This window comes from Salvelinus alpinus, chromosome 28, assembly GCF_045679555.1.
Source record: "Salvelinus alpinus chromosome 28, SLU_Salpinus.1, whole genome shotgun sequence".
Lineage (NCBI taxonomy): Eukaryota > Metazoa > Chordata > Actinopteri > Salmoniformes > Salmonidae > Salvelinus > Salvelinus alpinus.
In genome coordinates this window covers 30,898,768-30,912,673 of record NC_092113.1, presented here as the reverse complement: position 1 = coordinate 30,912,673, position 13,906 = coordinate 30,898,768, and the positions used below count along the sequence as shown (strand labels likewise).

Sequence of the window (13,906 nt, the reverse complement as noted above, 5' to 3'; positions counted from 1 at the left end):
GTACAGCAATATCTGACACCATCTGTGTTGTAATGGTGATTCTGCCATTCCGTTGTACAAGTTAAGATCTTTAAATAGTTGTGTCACAAGGCCTAACTAACACTGGATTGAGCAGACCAATAAGAATGCAGTAATGTAATTCTGGTACTGTGATGTCACAAGCAAGGCTAGTAGCGTCTTTTTATTTTCCTAATGTACTGAGGTATTTGAAGCTTGTCTACAGGTGTGTGTACAACATGCAACAGAGGTCCTATTCCATGCAAAACAAAATAAACAGCATAAAGATAACGTAACACATAAATAACAAGCGGGGAGGAGAGGGCACAGGAGAGTGAGGCTTCGCCTTATCTGATGGATCATGCAAACTATTCATAGGTTAAACGAAGCATGGCATTAGCTATACATTAGTTTCAAAGTGGTGCTGGGGAAGTGAGTTTTAAAACTGTGTAGCTGAATTTGTGAAGGCATGAACAAAATGAGAGCAGGGATGGGGTCAATTCCATTTCAATTCCAATCAATTCAGGAAGTACACTGAAATTCCAATTCCAATTCTCTTCAATGCTTTTCAATTAGGAACATTTTAAATTGGAATTGGGTTTACTTTCTGAATTGAATGGAATTAAAATGGAATTGACCCCAACCCTGCAAGAGAGTAATGTGATAATAAAGGACTGTGGTGTTAAAAGCATGGGTAATAACTGTAAGTCTGATTATCATGGCTGGTTCATGAGGGTAAATACTTTTGCAACCCTTCTGGCACATAATGCAAAAGGTTTTTTACAACAGAATCTGGCAACTGTTAGAAGAATACTGTCAAACATTTTCCTGGATCAAAATAACCATAACATTTTAAATAGATGAGGCGGCACATCATACAGCATATGGACCATGCCATTATCATTTCCTCCCTCCCTCAGAGGTGTTGGCTGAATACTCACCATGGGTTTTTTCCATAAAGATGACTTTGGAGTCAGAGCTGAAGTTCTGTCCCGTCAAGATCATCTGCTGACCTCCCAGGACAGAGCAGCTATCCATGTCTTGTTTCTCCACCATTGGTAGCTCATGGGCCGACCGCTGGGCTGTGGGATGGAAGAGAGAACATGACGTTACACATTCTGTGGTACCGACAGGTCATGTTGGCGTAGTGGGTAGAGAACTGGCCGCTGGGCTGCAGGACAGCAGACGGAGCATGGTATTATTATGACATGACATTACACACTCTGTGGTAGGTCAGTTTGATCTCAGGTTGATATTTGCTTTGAACTCACAAGGTAATTGTTGACAGATTTCAATGAATGAGGCTTGTACCGACTCATTTCAAAACCATACTTCCTCATTGTGTATTTCAAATATTTGTCTAAATATTAGATTTGTGTAAACATTAATATAGGCCAATGACTTGGTACAGTGCAGTACATTTAGTGCAGTGGGAGGATATGAATGAAGGTTGTAATGTAAATTGCGGCTACACGCTAGAGGCCTGGACACACAGAGCACATCATGGAAGTGGGACTCTGTCCAGTGGAAACAAATGACAGAGTGCAGTAACCTACAGTACAGAAAGGGGCAGAGGGGAGGAAGAATGAATATGGAGGATGGACCTCTCCAACACTATCATCATTACGCAATGGAGCGTATGTTGGCATATGTTCAACAAACCCTGTGACCTGTATGTGAAGTAGACACTGAACGGCTACTGTAGTGTATTCTCTCCTGGAACGGTAGATTTCCTGGACTGATAGCTTAATCAGGAAGCTACAGCCACAGAGACAGCCATAGAAATAGAAAAGAGGCAGCCATAGAAATATAATTACTAGAATGGGAAAAGCTCCTCAGACCATGGCAATTCAACTGGAACACTCATGGGTACATTCAATATGGTCACCTGTGCATAAACCCATCAACTTGAATGGGAATTTCAGATCTAGTCATTCTTTTTGTAATATTTATTTAACTACGAAAGTCAGCTAAGAACAAATTCTTATTTACAATGACGGCCTATCCTGGCCAAATCCGGACGACACTGGGCCAATTGTGCGCCGCCCTATGGGACTCCCAATCACAGCCAGATGTGATACAGCCTTGATTCGAACCAGGGACTGTAGTGACGCCTCTTGCACTGAGATGCAGTGCCTTAGACTGCTGTGCCACACTCGGACCCCATAGGGAGGCATCCAGGGTTGGGGAACCATTACGTTAGAGCATTAAATGACTCAGCGCTTCTCTTGCTATCTATAGTGACTGACCTTATTCCTTTGGATCAACTGTCGCCAGTCTGAAGTTGATTCATGCTAGGTAACATGCTTGAGTTACAAAGGGACCAAATTAATCACTTGTAATGAATGAGAAGGGCAGTTGCCCTCATTTTTAGCTGTTTCATGTTTACTTCTAGAGTAGTTTGTGTGGCAATTAAATTTAAAAACATTTAGTACACATGAACAGTGTAGTTACTTCCTCAAGCTTATCGTCATCGTCCTGCCTTAATTACTGAAATTCAATCTCCACTGAGGCTTGTGAAGTGACCTTTGGACAGTCTACTATACTGTGAGTACACTGAGGATGATACCCGGAGGCTAGTCTCTTCATCCACATCACTGACGGACAGTTTCGCTTACTTATCGGCCATTTTGACAGATGTGCTGGGTGTGTTATAGTACGATTGTGCAAATACAACTTTGCACCTGATTTTTGGGGGGGTTCGGTGATGCCAGCACTACATAATCGTAAACACACAGATACACACACAGTGTTGAGGGTTGAGAGAACCAAATCAAACTGCCTTGACTGCTCAGGGATTCGAACCAGCAACCTTTCGGTTAATGGCCCAAAGCTCTTAACCACCCAACCGCTATGCTACCTGCCACCCAACAGGTTTAGACATTAATGTGAAATGCCTACTTACAAGCCCTTTCCCAACAATTCAAAAGTAAGAAAAATGGGTAAAAAATTTTTTTTATAGTAACACAACAAAATAACAGTAATGAGGCTATATACCTGTACCGAGTCAATGTGCAGGGGTATGAGGTAATTGATATAATGTTTTCAATTTTTTTTTTTTAAGTAGTTAGGCCAGTTGAGAACAAGTTCTCATATATGTACATGTAGGTAGGGTTAAAGTGACTAGGCATTCAGGATAGATAATAAAGAGAGTAGCAGCAGCGTATGTGAGTGTGAAAGTGTTGTGTATGTGTGATTGTGTGAGTGTGTGGTGTCAATATACATGTGTGTGTGTGTGTGTGTTTTGTGTGCGTGAGCATATGTAGTGTGTGTGTGTGCGTCTGTGTGTGTGTGTGTGTGTGTTGGAGTGTTAGTGTAGTATGTGCAGCTGTGTGGGTAGAGTCCCTTGAGTGTGCATAGAGCCGGTGCAGGAGAGTCAGTGCAAATAAAAAGGCTGTCAAGCCTAATCATAAAATAGGCTTGTATGTCCGTGTGCCTGGACCTGATGGTACTACTCCCAGCTCATTTAAATATAGACCCACTTACTATGTGTGTTACCTCTGGTTAACGTCAGTCCAATGAAAACAGGCAAGAAGAAACATAGCTGGAAATATACTGCACTGTGTAAAATCAACATACAAGCACATGTTAAACCTAAACCACCCTTTAAGACACATCTATAGTAGGCTATAGAAGGCATAGACAGAATTATACATAAAATAAAATCATACAATCATAGGTTTATGACATATAGAATGACATGGCCCTTCTCTGGACACTGTGTTAACTAACCTCCAAACGAGCTTCAATGCCATACAACACTCCTTCCGTGTCCTCCAACTGCTCTTAAACGCTAGTAAAACCAAATGCATGCTTTTCAACAGTTCGCTGCCCGCACCCGCCCGCCCGACTAGCATCACTACTCTGGACGGTTCTGACCTAGAATATGTGGACAACTACAAATACCTAGGTGTCTGGCTAGACTGTAAACTCTCATTCGAGACTCATATTAAACATCTCCATTCCGAAATCAAATCTAGAATTGGCATTCTATTTCGCAACAAAGCCTCCTTCACTCACACTGCCAAACTTACCCTAGTAAAACTGACCATCCTACCGATCCTCAACTTTGGCGATGTCATCTACAAAATAGCTTCCAATACCCTACTCAGCAAACTGGATGTAGTCTATCACAGTGCCATCCGTTTTGTTACCAAAGCCCCTTATACCACCTACCACTGCGACTTGTATGCTCTAGTCGGCTGGCCCTCTCTACATATTCGTCGCCAAACCCACTGGCTCCAGGTCATCTATAAGTCTATGCTAGGTAAAGCACATCATCATCTGCTCATCTATCACTCCAGTGTTAATTTGCTAAATTGTAATTACTTCGCTACTATGGCCTATTTATTTCCTTGCCTCCTCACGCCATTTGCACACACTGTATATAGACTTTCCTTTTTTTGTATTGTGTTAATGACTGTACCCTTGTTTATTCCATGTGTAACTCTGTGTTGTTGTTTCTGTCGCACCGCTTTGCTTTATCTTGGCCAGGTCGCAGTTGTAAATGATAACTTGTTCTCAACTAGCTTACCTGGTTAAATAAAGGTGAAATAAAAATAAAAAATATTAAAAATGTGTTGGATTTATAGTACTTACAGCACTCGATTGGATGGGAGGAAACTTGCAGTGAGATGTGTTGCCCATTGGGTTGGGGTATGTGGACACGGAACACCAGACGCACACGAGTGTTCTTCCGTCCGATGTCCGTCTCGCCCTTCCTCAGCTCAATGTCAGCATTCCTGAGCTTCAGGATCCCAGCACAGTCGATTCTGAGAAACACACCAATATGAGATCTACTGTAAATCCTGTACCGGTAAACAAATGTTGCATTATGATTACAACCGATATGGCTAATTACATCAGACCTGTGTTCAATTAGTATGTTATTTTTCATTAAAATCCTTGATTGAGCTTGCCTGGCACAATGGAACCAATATAATAGTTTTATCAGTGCAAATCCATCATGCCAATCTTGTGGCACTGGAGACAGGCTGAGTAAAAATGCTCAAAAAGTTTAGAAGAAAACAAATACTATTTGAACCCAGTTCTGCAAAGGACACTGCTCTGTCTGGGTGGTGTTCGGCATGTGTCACTACTCTAGCTACTCTCACATCGCTTTCATGTTGTTCTTGGGCTCCAGAGGGATCTCCAGGACTTTGGTGGAGTTGATAATCTTCTCGTAGCTGGTGGTGGTGACCGTCTTGCCCGTGATGCGGTGGACCTGGTAGAAGGCGTGAGGCTTCAGAATCCTGTCGTCTGCAGTCCCAATGAAGATCTGGAGGCCTAGGGGCTCCTTACCCCTGTAGCCATGCAACTGGAAGAAACACCAGAGGAAACTCCAATAAAACATTAATAAAACAAAGTCAAGATGCTCACACTTTTTATAATGTGTCATTTTTAAATTTAAAGAACATTTCTTCTCTACCTGTTCTTTTTCAATACTTATATACACTGCACAAACACTGGTAGGTACCCAGTGTTTTATTACATAGTTGAATTTATATAATGATTGTTTTTTCTCATTATTTTGCCAATAACTATATGTATTTTTTGCCAGTTTGCTGATAACAGTTTAGGCTGAACATAAAGCTTACACCCTGGTAGACACACACACTGCTGGAAACACAAGTATTTTCCAGTCCTCAACATTAGTATTCAGTTGAGTCTCAATTTACTGTTGAGAGTTAGAATAGTAGAATACACAAGGTGCAATTTCAAAACTTTGTTGCAGCAGTTTTCGTCTTGTTACATGCCACTCACTGACAGTCCCTCAATTAGCCAATGTCAGTTAAAATAATTTTGATTGGTAAATTAGTCTAATTAATCTAGCCAGCTTTCTACACTTGTAGTAATCATGGCTGAATTACCGACCGGCCCCCACTGATTTTGTTAGTCACTCTCACTCAGATATCATATTATGTGAGCAAGACAAAGGAGGGTCGAGAGTTTCAAGTTCCTTGGTGTTCACATCACCAACGAACTATCATGGTCCAAACACACCAAGACAGTCATGAAGAGGGCACAATAGAACCTTTTCCCCCTCAGGAGACTGAAAAGATTAGGCATGGGTCCTCAGATCCTCAAAAGGTTCTACAGCTGCACCATCGAGAGCATCCTGACCGGTTGCATCACCGCCTGGTATGGCAACTGCTCGGCATCTGAACGCAAGGTGCTACAGAGGGTAGTGTGTACTGCCCAGTACATCACTGGGGCCAAGCTTCCTGTCATCCAGAACCTATATAATAGGCGGTGTCAGAGGAAAGCCCATAAAATGATCAGAGATTCCAGTCACCCAAGTTATAGACTGTTTTCTCTGCTACCGCACGGCAAGCGGTACCAGAGCACCAAGTGTAGGACCAAAAGGCTCCTCAACAGCTTCTACCCCCAAGCCATAAGACTGCTGAACAATTAATAAAATCGCCACGGACTATTTACATTGACTCCCCTATTTGTTTTGTACACTGCTTCTACTCGCTGTTTATTATCTATGCATAGTCACTTCACCCCTACCTACATGTACAAATTACCTCAACTAACCTGTACCCCTGCACACTAACTCGGTACCGGTACCCCCTGTATATAGCCTTGTTATTGTTATTGTGTTACTTTTTATTTTTTGTTTTTACTTCAGTCTATTTGGTAAATATTTTCTTAACTCTTCTTGAACTGCACTCTTGGTTAAGAGCTTGTAAGTAAGCATTTCACGGTAAGGTCTACACTTGTTGTATTCGGCGCATGTGACAAATAAAGTTTGATTTGATATTGACCTGGCATAAGACATGGCAAAATGTGTTGAATTGCAGGAAATATGGCAAAAATACAGTCAAAAAATGTATCATAAAGAATATGGTTTTGAAGTGTTTGTCCTATATCTAGAAGATATAAGAAAGCTCAGTAAATATGTGTGCTTTTTTTGGACACATATTTAACCCCTTATTTTTGTTGCCACAAAATTACATTCATACTTCCATTAGTTTGTTTGGGTTACCTTCAGACAAGTCCCGTGACACTGATGGGGGTCGTAGAGCAAAACAGAGAACACCATCATGTTTGTGAGAGTCTCCCCTTTCCATAGAGTGGTGACAACCATTCGGACGCTACAAACATTTGTGAGAAGACCGATTTTCTTTTTGTCATGGTCTGACAAACACCGCTGTAGCTCTGCTACCTTCCACTGCAGATGGAAGGCCGACACATGATGTCTAGCTTAAACTGACGTATTGTAATGGGGATTTTTTTTATTATCTTACTTAGATTGACGCATGGGTGCGATAATAAACTCTTAAGGATTAATGTGTAGCGGCTAATTGTATAGCTAATAGTAAATGAGCTTGAACTTAAAAAAATAAATACATAAATTGGACGGCCCTGTCGGTGGATGGTTTCTGTTTGTCCTAAAGTAAATGGAATTCAAAAGAGCTAGGTAGGAATAACTATGATTCACTGGAATACTAGACGGCCAAAGCCTTAGCTTTACCCTGTGAGCCAATGTTCCACGGACAATTTCAAGACAAAAGAAAGAAGGCAAGGTCTACGTTCATTCCAGTACTTCTCAAGTTTCTATACAGTGGAGAGGTCTGGTGAATTGGAGGTGGCCACATAGAAAATACATGTTTATAACATGATGTAAAACTCCTAATCATAAATGTTTATCAAAGTCATTACATAAAATTGTAAATAAGCTGTAGGCCTAGTTGTCGACAATATTGAGCTAAATAAAGTCTGCTTGCAACCTCAGACGTCTGCACTTTACGTACTTCTCTTTTAACTCACACCACTAAACCCCCTATGTCTCTGTCACACACATGCACAAACAGTGTCAAGCTCATGACTTCTTAGACAGATACTTTTAGTTGCAAGTTCACGCTTTGTGGTTTTTGCATGCTTCCTTCCAAGGTAGTTGCTGGTCTCTCCACTAATCTGCATCTGTGTGTGTGTGTGTGTGTGTGTGTGTGTGTGTGTGTGTGTGTGTGTGTGTGTGTGTGTGTGTGTGTGTGTGTGTGTGTGTGTGTGTGTGTGTGTGTGTGTGTGTGTGTGTGTGTGCGCATGCATATATACACTGAGTGTACAAAACATTCCTAATATTAAGTTGCACCCCCTTTTGCCCTCAGAACAACCTCAATTCATCGGGGCATGGACTCTACAAGGTGTCGGAAACAATTGAGTTTGAAAAAACTAGCAGTGTTGCAGCTCTTGACACACTAAAGCTGGTGCACCTACTTCCATACCCCGTTCAAAGGCACTTAAATCTTTTGTCTTGCCCATTCACCCTCTGAATGGCACACACAGAATTATATATTATTGGATGTAATGTATTTCTATTTTGTATTGTTTTAGTGAGTATGTGTATTGTGGCCTTGTAATTGTCCTTAGCTGCCCTGGAACTACAGTGAAAATTAGCTTTTGGCTAACCCTGGCACATTTACATGAATTTTGCATTATTGTAATATTGATGTTGATTAATGTACATTGTCCCCTATAAATAAGTAAATACACAATCCATGTCTCAAGGCTTAAACATACTTATTTAACCTGTCTCCTCCCTTTCATCTACACCAGGTATTCCCAAACTGGGGTACGCGTAATGCCGTCAGCGGTACGCCAAATAAAAATGTGATTCACATGAAAAATATATATTTTAGAATTTTAATTCATTCACATTTTCAAACAATACATTTATATTTTCCAACGGCGCTATACATTCGGGTGAGTTTCTCTTCTCGTCTGAGTAGCCTCGTTTCACTGCCAAAAATAAAATTGAACCATCTAGTGTTCAGCGAAATAACAACACAATGTCAAATACAGGTAGCCTAGTCAAATAATTAACATCCAATCACATTAACCATTACTCTCCGCGGGAAACCGTCACTCTTGCGCAGACATTTAGAAACGAAACATGACAATTTGAAAGATAAGCCACGGGAGTTTTTTGAACGAGAATAAAGACAACTTTCGAGAAGTAAGACGTGTATAAAAGCAACAGATACCATTAAGAAGAAGGGTCTAGAAGCCTTATATGGTGAGCTACCGATGTCACGCCCTGGCCTTAGTATTCTTTGTTTTCTTTATTATTTTAGTTAGGTCAGGGTGTGACATGGGGAATGTTTGTGTTTTGTCTCGTCTTGGGTGGTTATATGGTAAAGGGGGTGTTGGGTTTAGTGTATGGGGTTGTGTTTACTGAATGTGTCTAGGTATGTCTATGGTTGCCTGAGTGGTTCTCAATCAGACAGCTGTCTTTCATTTGTCTCTGATTGGGAGCCATATTTAAGGCAGCCATAGGCATTATGCGATTGTGGGTAATTGTCTATGTCATTGTGTAGTGGTCAGTGTCAGCACCATTTGTTTATATAGCTTCACGGTCGTCAGTTTGTTGTTTTGTTTCGTTCGTTGTTCGTCTCTCTAATAAAAGATAATGTTTTTTTCACACGCAGCGTTTTGGTCCTCTCTTCCAAGTCAAGACGATCGTGACAACCGAGTGGCAAGGAAAGGCAAGCCCCATACTATTGTGGAGGACTTAATTCTTCTTGCTGCCGCAGATATGGCTGGGACAATGCTGGGGGAAAAGGCCCAAAAAAACTGTACAGACAATGTCTCCATCAAACACCACTGCTTCACGACGCATCAGTGACATGGCAGGAGATGTTTTGAAACAATTACTACTTCACATACAAGCCAGTGAATTCTATGCGTTACAGCTGGATGACTCAACAGATGTGGCGGACCTGGCAAGGCTCCTGGTATATGTCCGTTATGTTTATGGGGGGTCAATTAAGGAAGACATCCTCTTCTGCAAACCACTGGAAACCAGGACAACATGAGAGGATATTTTTTAAAGTACTGGACAGCTTTGTGACATCAAATGGACTTTGGTTGTCAAGATGTGTTGGTATGGTTAACTTTGTTAAAGCAAGGCCCCTGAACTCTCGTGTATTTTCTGCATTATGCAATGATATGGGCAGCGACCATGTAACACATACAGAAGTGCGCTGGTTATCAAGGGGCAAAGTATTGGCACGTTTTTTTTTAAATTGAGAGACGAGCTTAGTTTTATTTACTGACCATATTTTCCCTTGTCTGACCGCTTGCATGATGACGAGTTTCTCACACGACTGGCCTATCTGGATGATGTATTTTCTTCGCCTGAATGGTCTGAATCTAGGATTACAGGGACTCTCCGCAACTATATTCAATGTGCGGGACATAATTGAGGCTATGATTAAGAAGTTGGAGCTCTTTTGTGTATGTATTAACCAGGACAACACACAGGTCTTTCCATCATTCTATGATTTGTGTGCAAATGAACTCAAGCTTACGGACAATGTCAAACGTGATATAGCAAAGCACCTGAGTGAACTGGGTGAGCAATTACGCAGGTAGTTTCCCGAAACGGATGACACAAACAACTGGATTCGTTATCCCTTTCATGCACTGCCTCCAGTCCACTTACCGATATCTGAACAAGAGAGCCTCATCCAAATTGCAACAAGCGGTTCTGTGAAAATTTTATTTAATCAGAAGCCACTGCCAGATTTCCGGATAGGGCTGCGCTCAGAGTTTCTTGCCTTGGCAAATCGCGCTGTTAAGACACTGATGCCCTTTGCAGCCACGTACCTATGTCAGAGTGGATTCTCGGTCCTCAATAGCATGAAAACTAAATACAGGTACAGGTAATTATTTAAGACAGACTCTCTCCAATACAACCAACATTGCAGAGTTATGTGCATCCATTCAAGCCCACCCTCCTCATTAACCTGTGGAGAGTTATTCACAATTTTTGATGAATAAATAAGGTTTTACATGTAAGATGGCTAAATAAAGAGAAAAAGTATTGATTATTATTATTATTATTATTCTATTATTATTTGTGCCCTGGTCCTATAAGAGCTCTGTGTCACTTCCCACGAGCCGGGTTGTGACAAAAACTCACACTCATTCTTATGTTTAATAAATGTATTGTATAGTATGTGTGGCAGGCTTACAATGACGGCAAAAAGCAACATTTGAGAGTGTGCTAACCGTGGTGCTAGAGGGGGTACGCAGCTGGAGGTTGAATGTCTGAATGGGTACGGGACTATAAAAAGTTTGAACCACTGATCTACACTGATTGAAGTGGATTTAACAAGTGACATCATTAAGGGATCATAGCTTTCACATGGATTGGTGTTCCCTTCACACACTGGTCTCATGACAGTGTTTCAGGAGAGATGAGCTTTTAGTTAGACATACTCATATGAAAAAATGAAAAGCAAAAATATAACATTTTGTTACCTTTTGACACAATTTATAAATGCTGTATAGAGTTAGCAGCACTTCTTTACATGTTCAATGTAAGCTGAACTTAAAGCGCAACTGGCAAGAAACAACTTCCCTGAGAGAAAACGGCCTATGTGGTATCGATATTGTTCAGAAACAGTTATTCTAGTGTAAAAATTGACTACAAAGTGTAAATAGGATCATGTTGGTCATAAAGTCAGTCTCGTTCAAAATTGAGTTTTGTAAATGAGGTCGTCATGACTTGAGTTTGGTTTTGATTTCAACAATTCTCACTTGCCCACTAACACGGGATACACATCTGCAGCGATTGCACTCTATCCAATCCAACTGCAGAACACACAGACAGTGTGACAGACTGCCCAGCAGCGCAGCGGATCAGACTTTGTTAACAGATTTATTCTAAAATGGATTAAATATTTTTTTCCATCATCAATCTACAAACAATACCCCATAATGACAAAGCGAAGACAGGTTTTCAGAAATGTTTGCACATTTTTGCAATTGACATTTACATAAGTGTTCAGACTGTCAGGTTTTGGCCAAGACTGTTCGGGTTTTGGTCACTAGATGTCCCCATTGCACCTTTTTTGTACCTTTTGTTTTTCTTGCTCTAATTATTGTTTGCACCTGTAGGTCATTCCCTTGTTAGTATTTAAACCCTGTGTGTTCCTCAGTTCCTTGCTCAGTGTTTGTAAGTTAGCACCCAGCCCCAGCCCAAGCCTTGTTTTATACAGATATTTCTCTTGTTGGATTTTCCAGAGGTTCTCTGGTTTAGGTCTTGTGTATTATTTGAGTAGTCTTTTGAGGTTTGTTTTTCCCTGCTGTTTTTTACCACTTTGTGGAGTTTCTTTTGTATTTTGGAGGATTTCCATTTTGTGCCTCTTGGCTTTATTTTTGGACATTGTGGATTTAGTTTCTTTGCCTGAAGATTTTGTTCTTTAATTAAACCACCATCTCTAGTACTGCTGTGTCTGCCTCATCTTCTGGGTTCTGACGATTATTAGTGACTGTTTCTCGCACCGGGTCCTGACACAGACCCTTTGCTATGAGACTCAAAATTGAGCTCAGGTGCATCCTGTTTCCATTGATCATCCTTGAGATGTTTCTACAACTTGATTGGAGTCCACCTGTGGTAAATTCAATTGATTGGACATGATTGGGAAAGGCACACACCTGTCTATATAAGGTGCTACAGATGACAATGCATGTCAGAGCAAAAAGCAAGCCATGAGGTTGAAGGAATTGTTATAGAGCTCTGAGACAGGATTGTGTTGAGGCACAGATCTGGGGCAGGGTACCAAAACATTTCTGCAGCATTGAAGGTCCCCAAGAACATAGTGACCTCCATAATTCTTAAATGAAAGAAGTTTGGAACCACCAAGACTCTTCCTACAGCTGGCTGCCCGGCCAAACAGAGCAATTGGGGGAGAAGGGCCTTGGTCAGGTAGGTGACCAAGAACCCGATGTTCACTCTGACAGAGCTCCAGAGTTCCTCTGTGGAGATGGGAGAACCTTCCAGAAGGACAACCATCTCTGCAGCCCTCCACCAATCAGGCCTTTATGGTAGTGGTCAGATGGAAGCCACTCCTCGGTAAAAGGAACATGACAGCCCACTTGGAGTTTGACAAAAGGAACCTAAAGGACTGACATACCTTGAGAAACAAGATTCTTTGGTCTGATGAAACCAAGATTGAACTCTTTGGCCTGAATGCCAAGTGTCACGTCTGGAGGAAACCTGGCACCATCCCTACGGTGAAGCATGGTAGTGGCAGCATCATGCAGTGGGGATGTTTTTCAGGGACTGGGAGACTAGTTAGGATCGATGGAAAGATTAATGGAGAAAAGTACAGAGCGATCCTAGATGAAAACCTGCTCCAGAGCGCTCGCGACTTCAGACTGGGGCGAAGGTTCACCTTCCAACAGGACAACGACCTTAAGCACACAGCTAAGACAACGCAGGATTGGCTTCGGGACAAGTCTCTTAATGTCCTTGAGTGACCCAGCCAGAGCCCGGACTTGAACCTGATCGAACATGCCTGGAGAGACCTAAAAATAGCTGAGCAGCAACGCTCTCCATCGAACCCGACATAGCTTGAGAGGATCTGCAGAGAAGAATAGGAGAAACTCCCCAAATACAGGTGTGCCAAGCATGTAGCACCATACCCAAGAAGACTCAAGGCTGTAATGCTGCCAAAGGTGCTTCAACAAAGTACTGAGTAAAGGGTCTGAATACTTATGTAAATATGATATTTTAATTTTAAAAAATAAAAAAAATAAAAAAACAGTTTTTGCTTTGTCATTATGGGGTATTGTGTGCAGAGTGATTTTAGAATAAGGCAGTAACGTAACAAAATGTGGAAAAAGTCAAGAGGTCTGAATAATTTTCCAAATGCACTGTACCTAAGACAACATCTCACATTTAACTTAATAAATACTGCATCAGACACCTTAGCTAGATGTAAAATTGTGCGACTAAACCTCCTCCACAAGAACGTCTCAATTAATGACAGATTTATTGAGTTATCTTAGATTCATTCTGACTATTTTGAGGAAGTGATACTGGCTTTGTTCCTATGGTGTCTCATGGGGGACAAACATCAGTAACTGCCACCGAACTACACCAAGACAAAAA

General features: G+C 41.4%; 1 protein-coding gene and 1 long non-coding RNA gene across 5 annotated transcripts in view; one reads left to right on the top strand and one right to left on the bottom strand.

The window, feature by feature from the left end:
• The window catches only part of LOC139557635 (uncharacterized), a 44,342-nt gene extending 39,064 nt beyond the window's left edge, over positions 1-5,278 (top strand). For both annotated transcript variants that reach the window (XR_011671440.1, XR_011671441.1), the window contains exons 2-3: positions 4,590-4,813; positions 5,141-5,278. This is a non-coding gene — a long non-coding RNA (uncharacterized lncRNA). The remainder of the gene's footprint in view (positions 1-4,589; positions 4,814-5,140) is intronic.
• LOC139557634 (nuclear factor of activated T-cells, cytoplasmic 2-like) overlaps positions 1-13,906 on the bottom strand; it is a 65,434-nt gene that overhangs the window by 43,077 nt on the left and 8,451 nt on the right. For all 3 annotated transcript variants that reach the window (XM_071372694.1, XM_071372693.1, XM_071372695.1), the window contains exons 4-6: positions 5,112-5,314; positions 4,597-4,769; positions 939-1,079 (exon numbers count right to left, since the gene is read on the bottom strand). In XM_071372694.1, the coding sequence (XP_071228795.1) occupies positions 939-1,079; positions 4,597-4,769; positions 5,112-5,314 (517 nt within the window). The remainder of the gene's footprint in view (positions 1-938; positions 1,080-4,596; positions 4,770-5,111; positions 5,315-13,906) is intronic.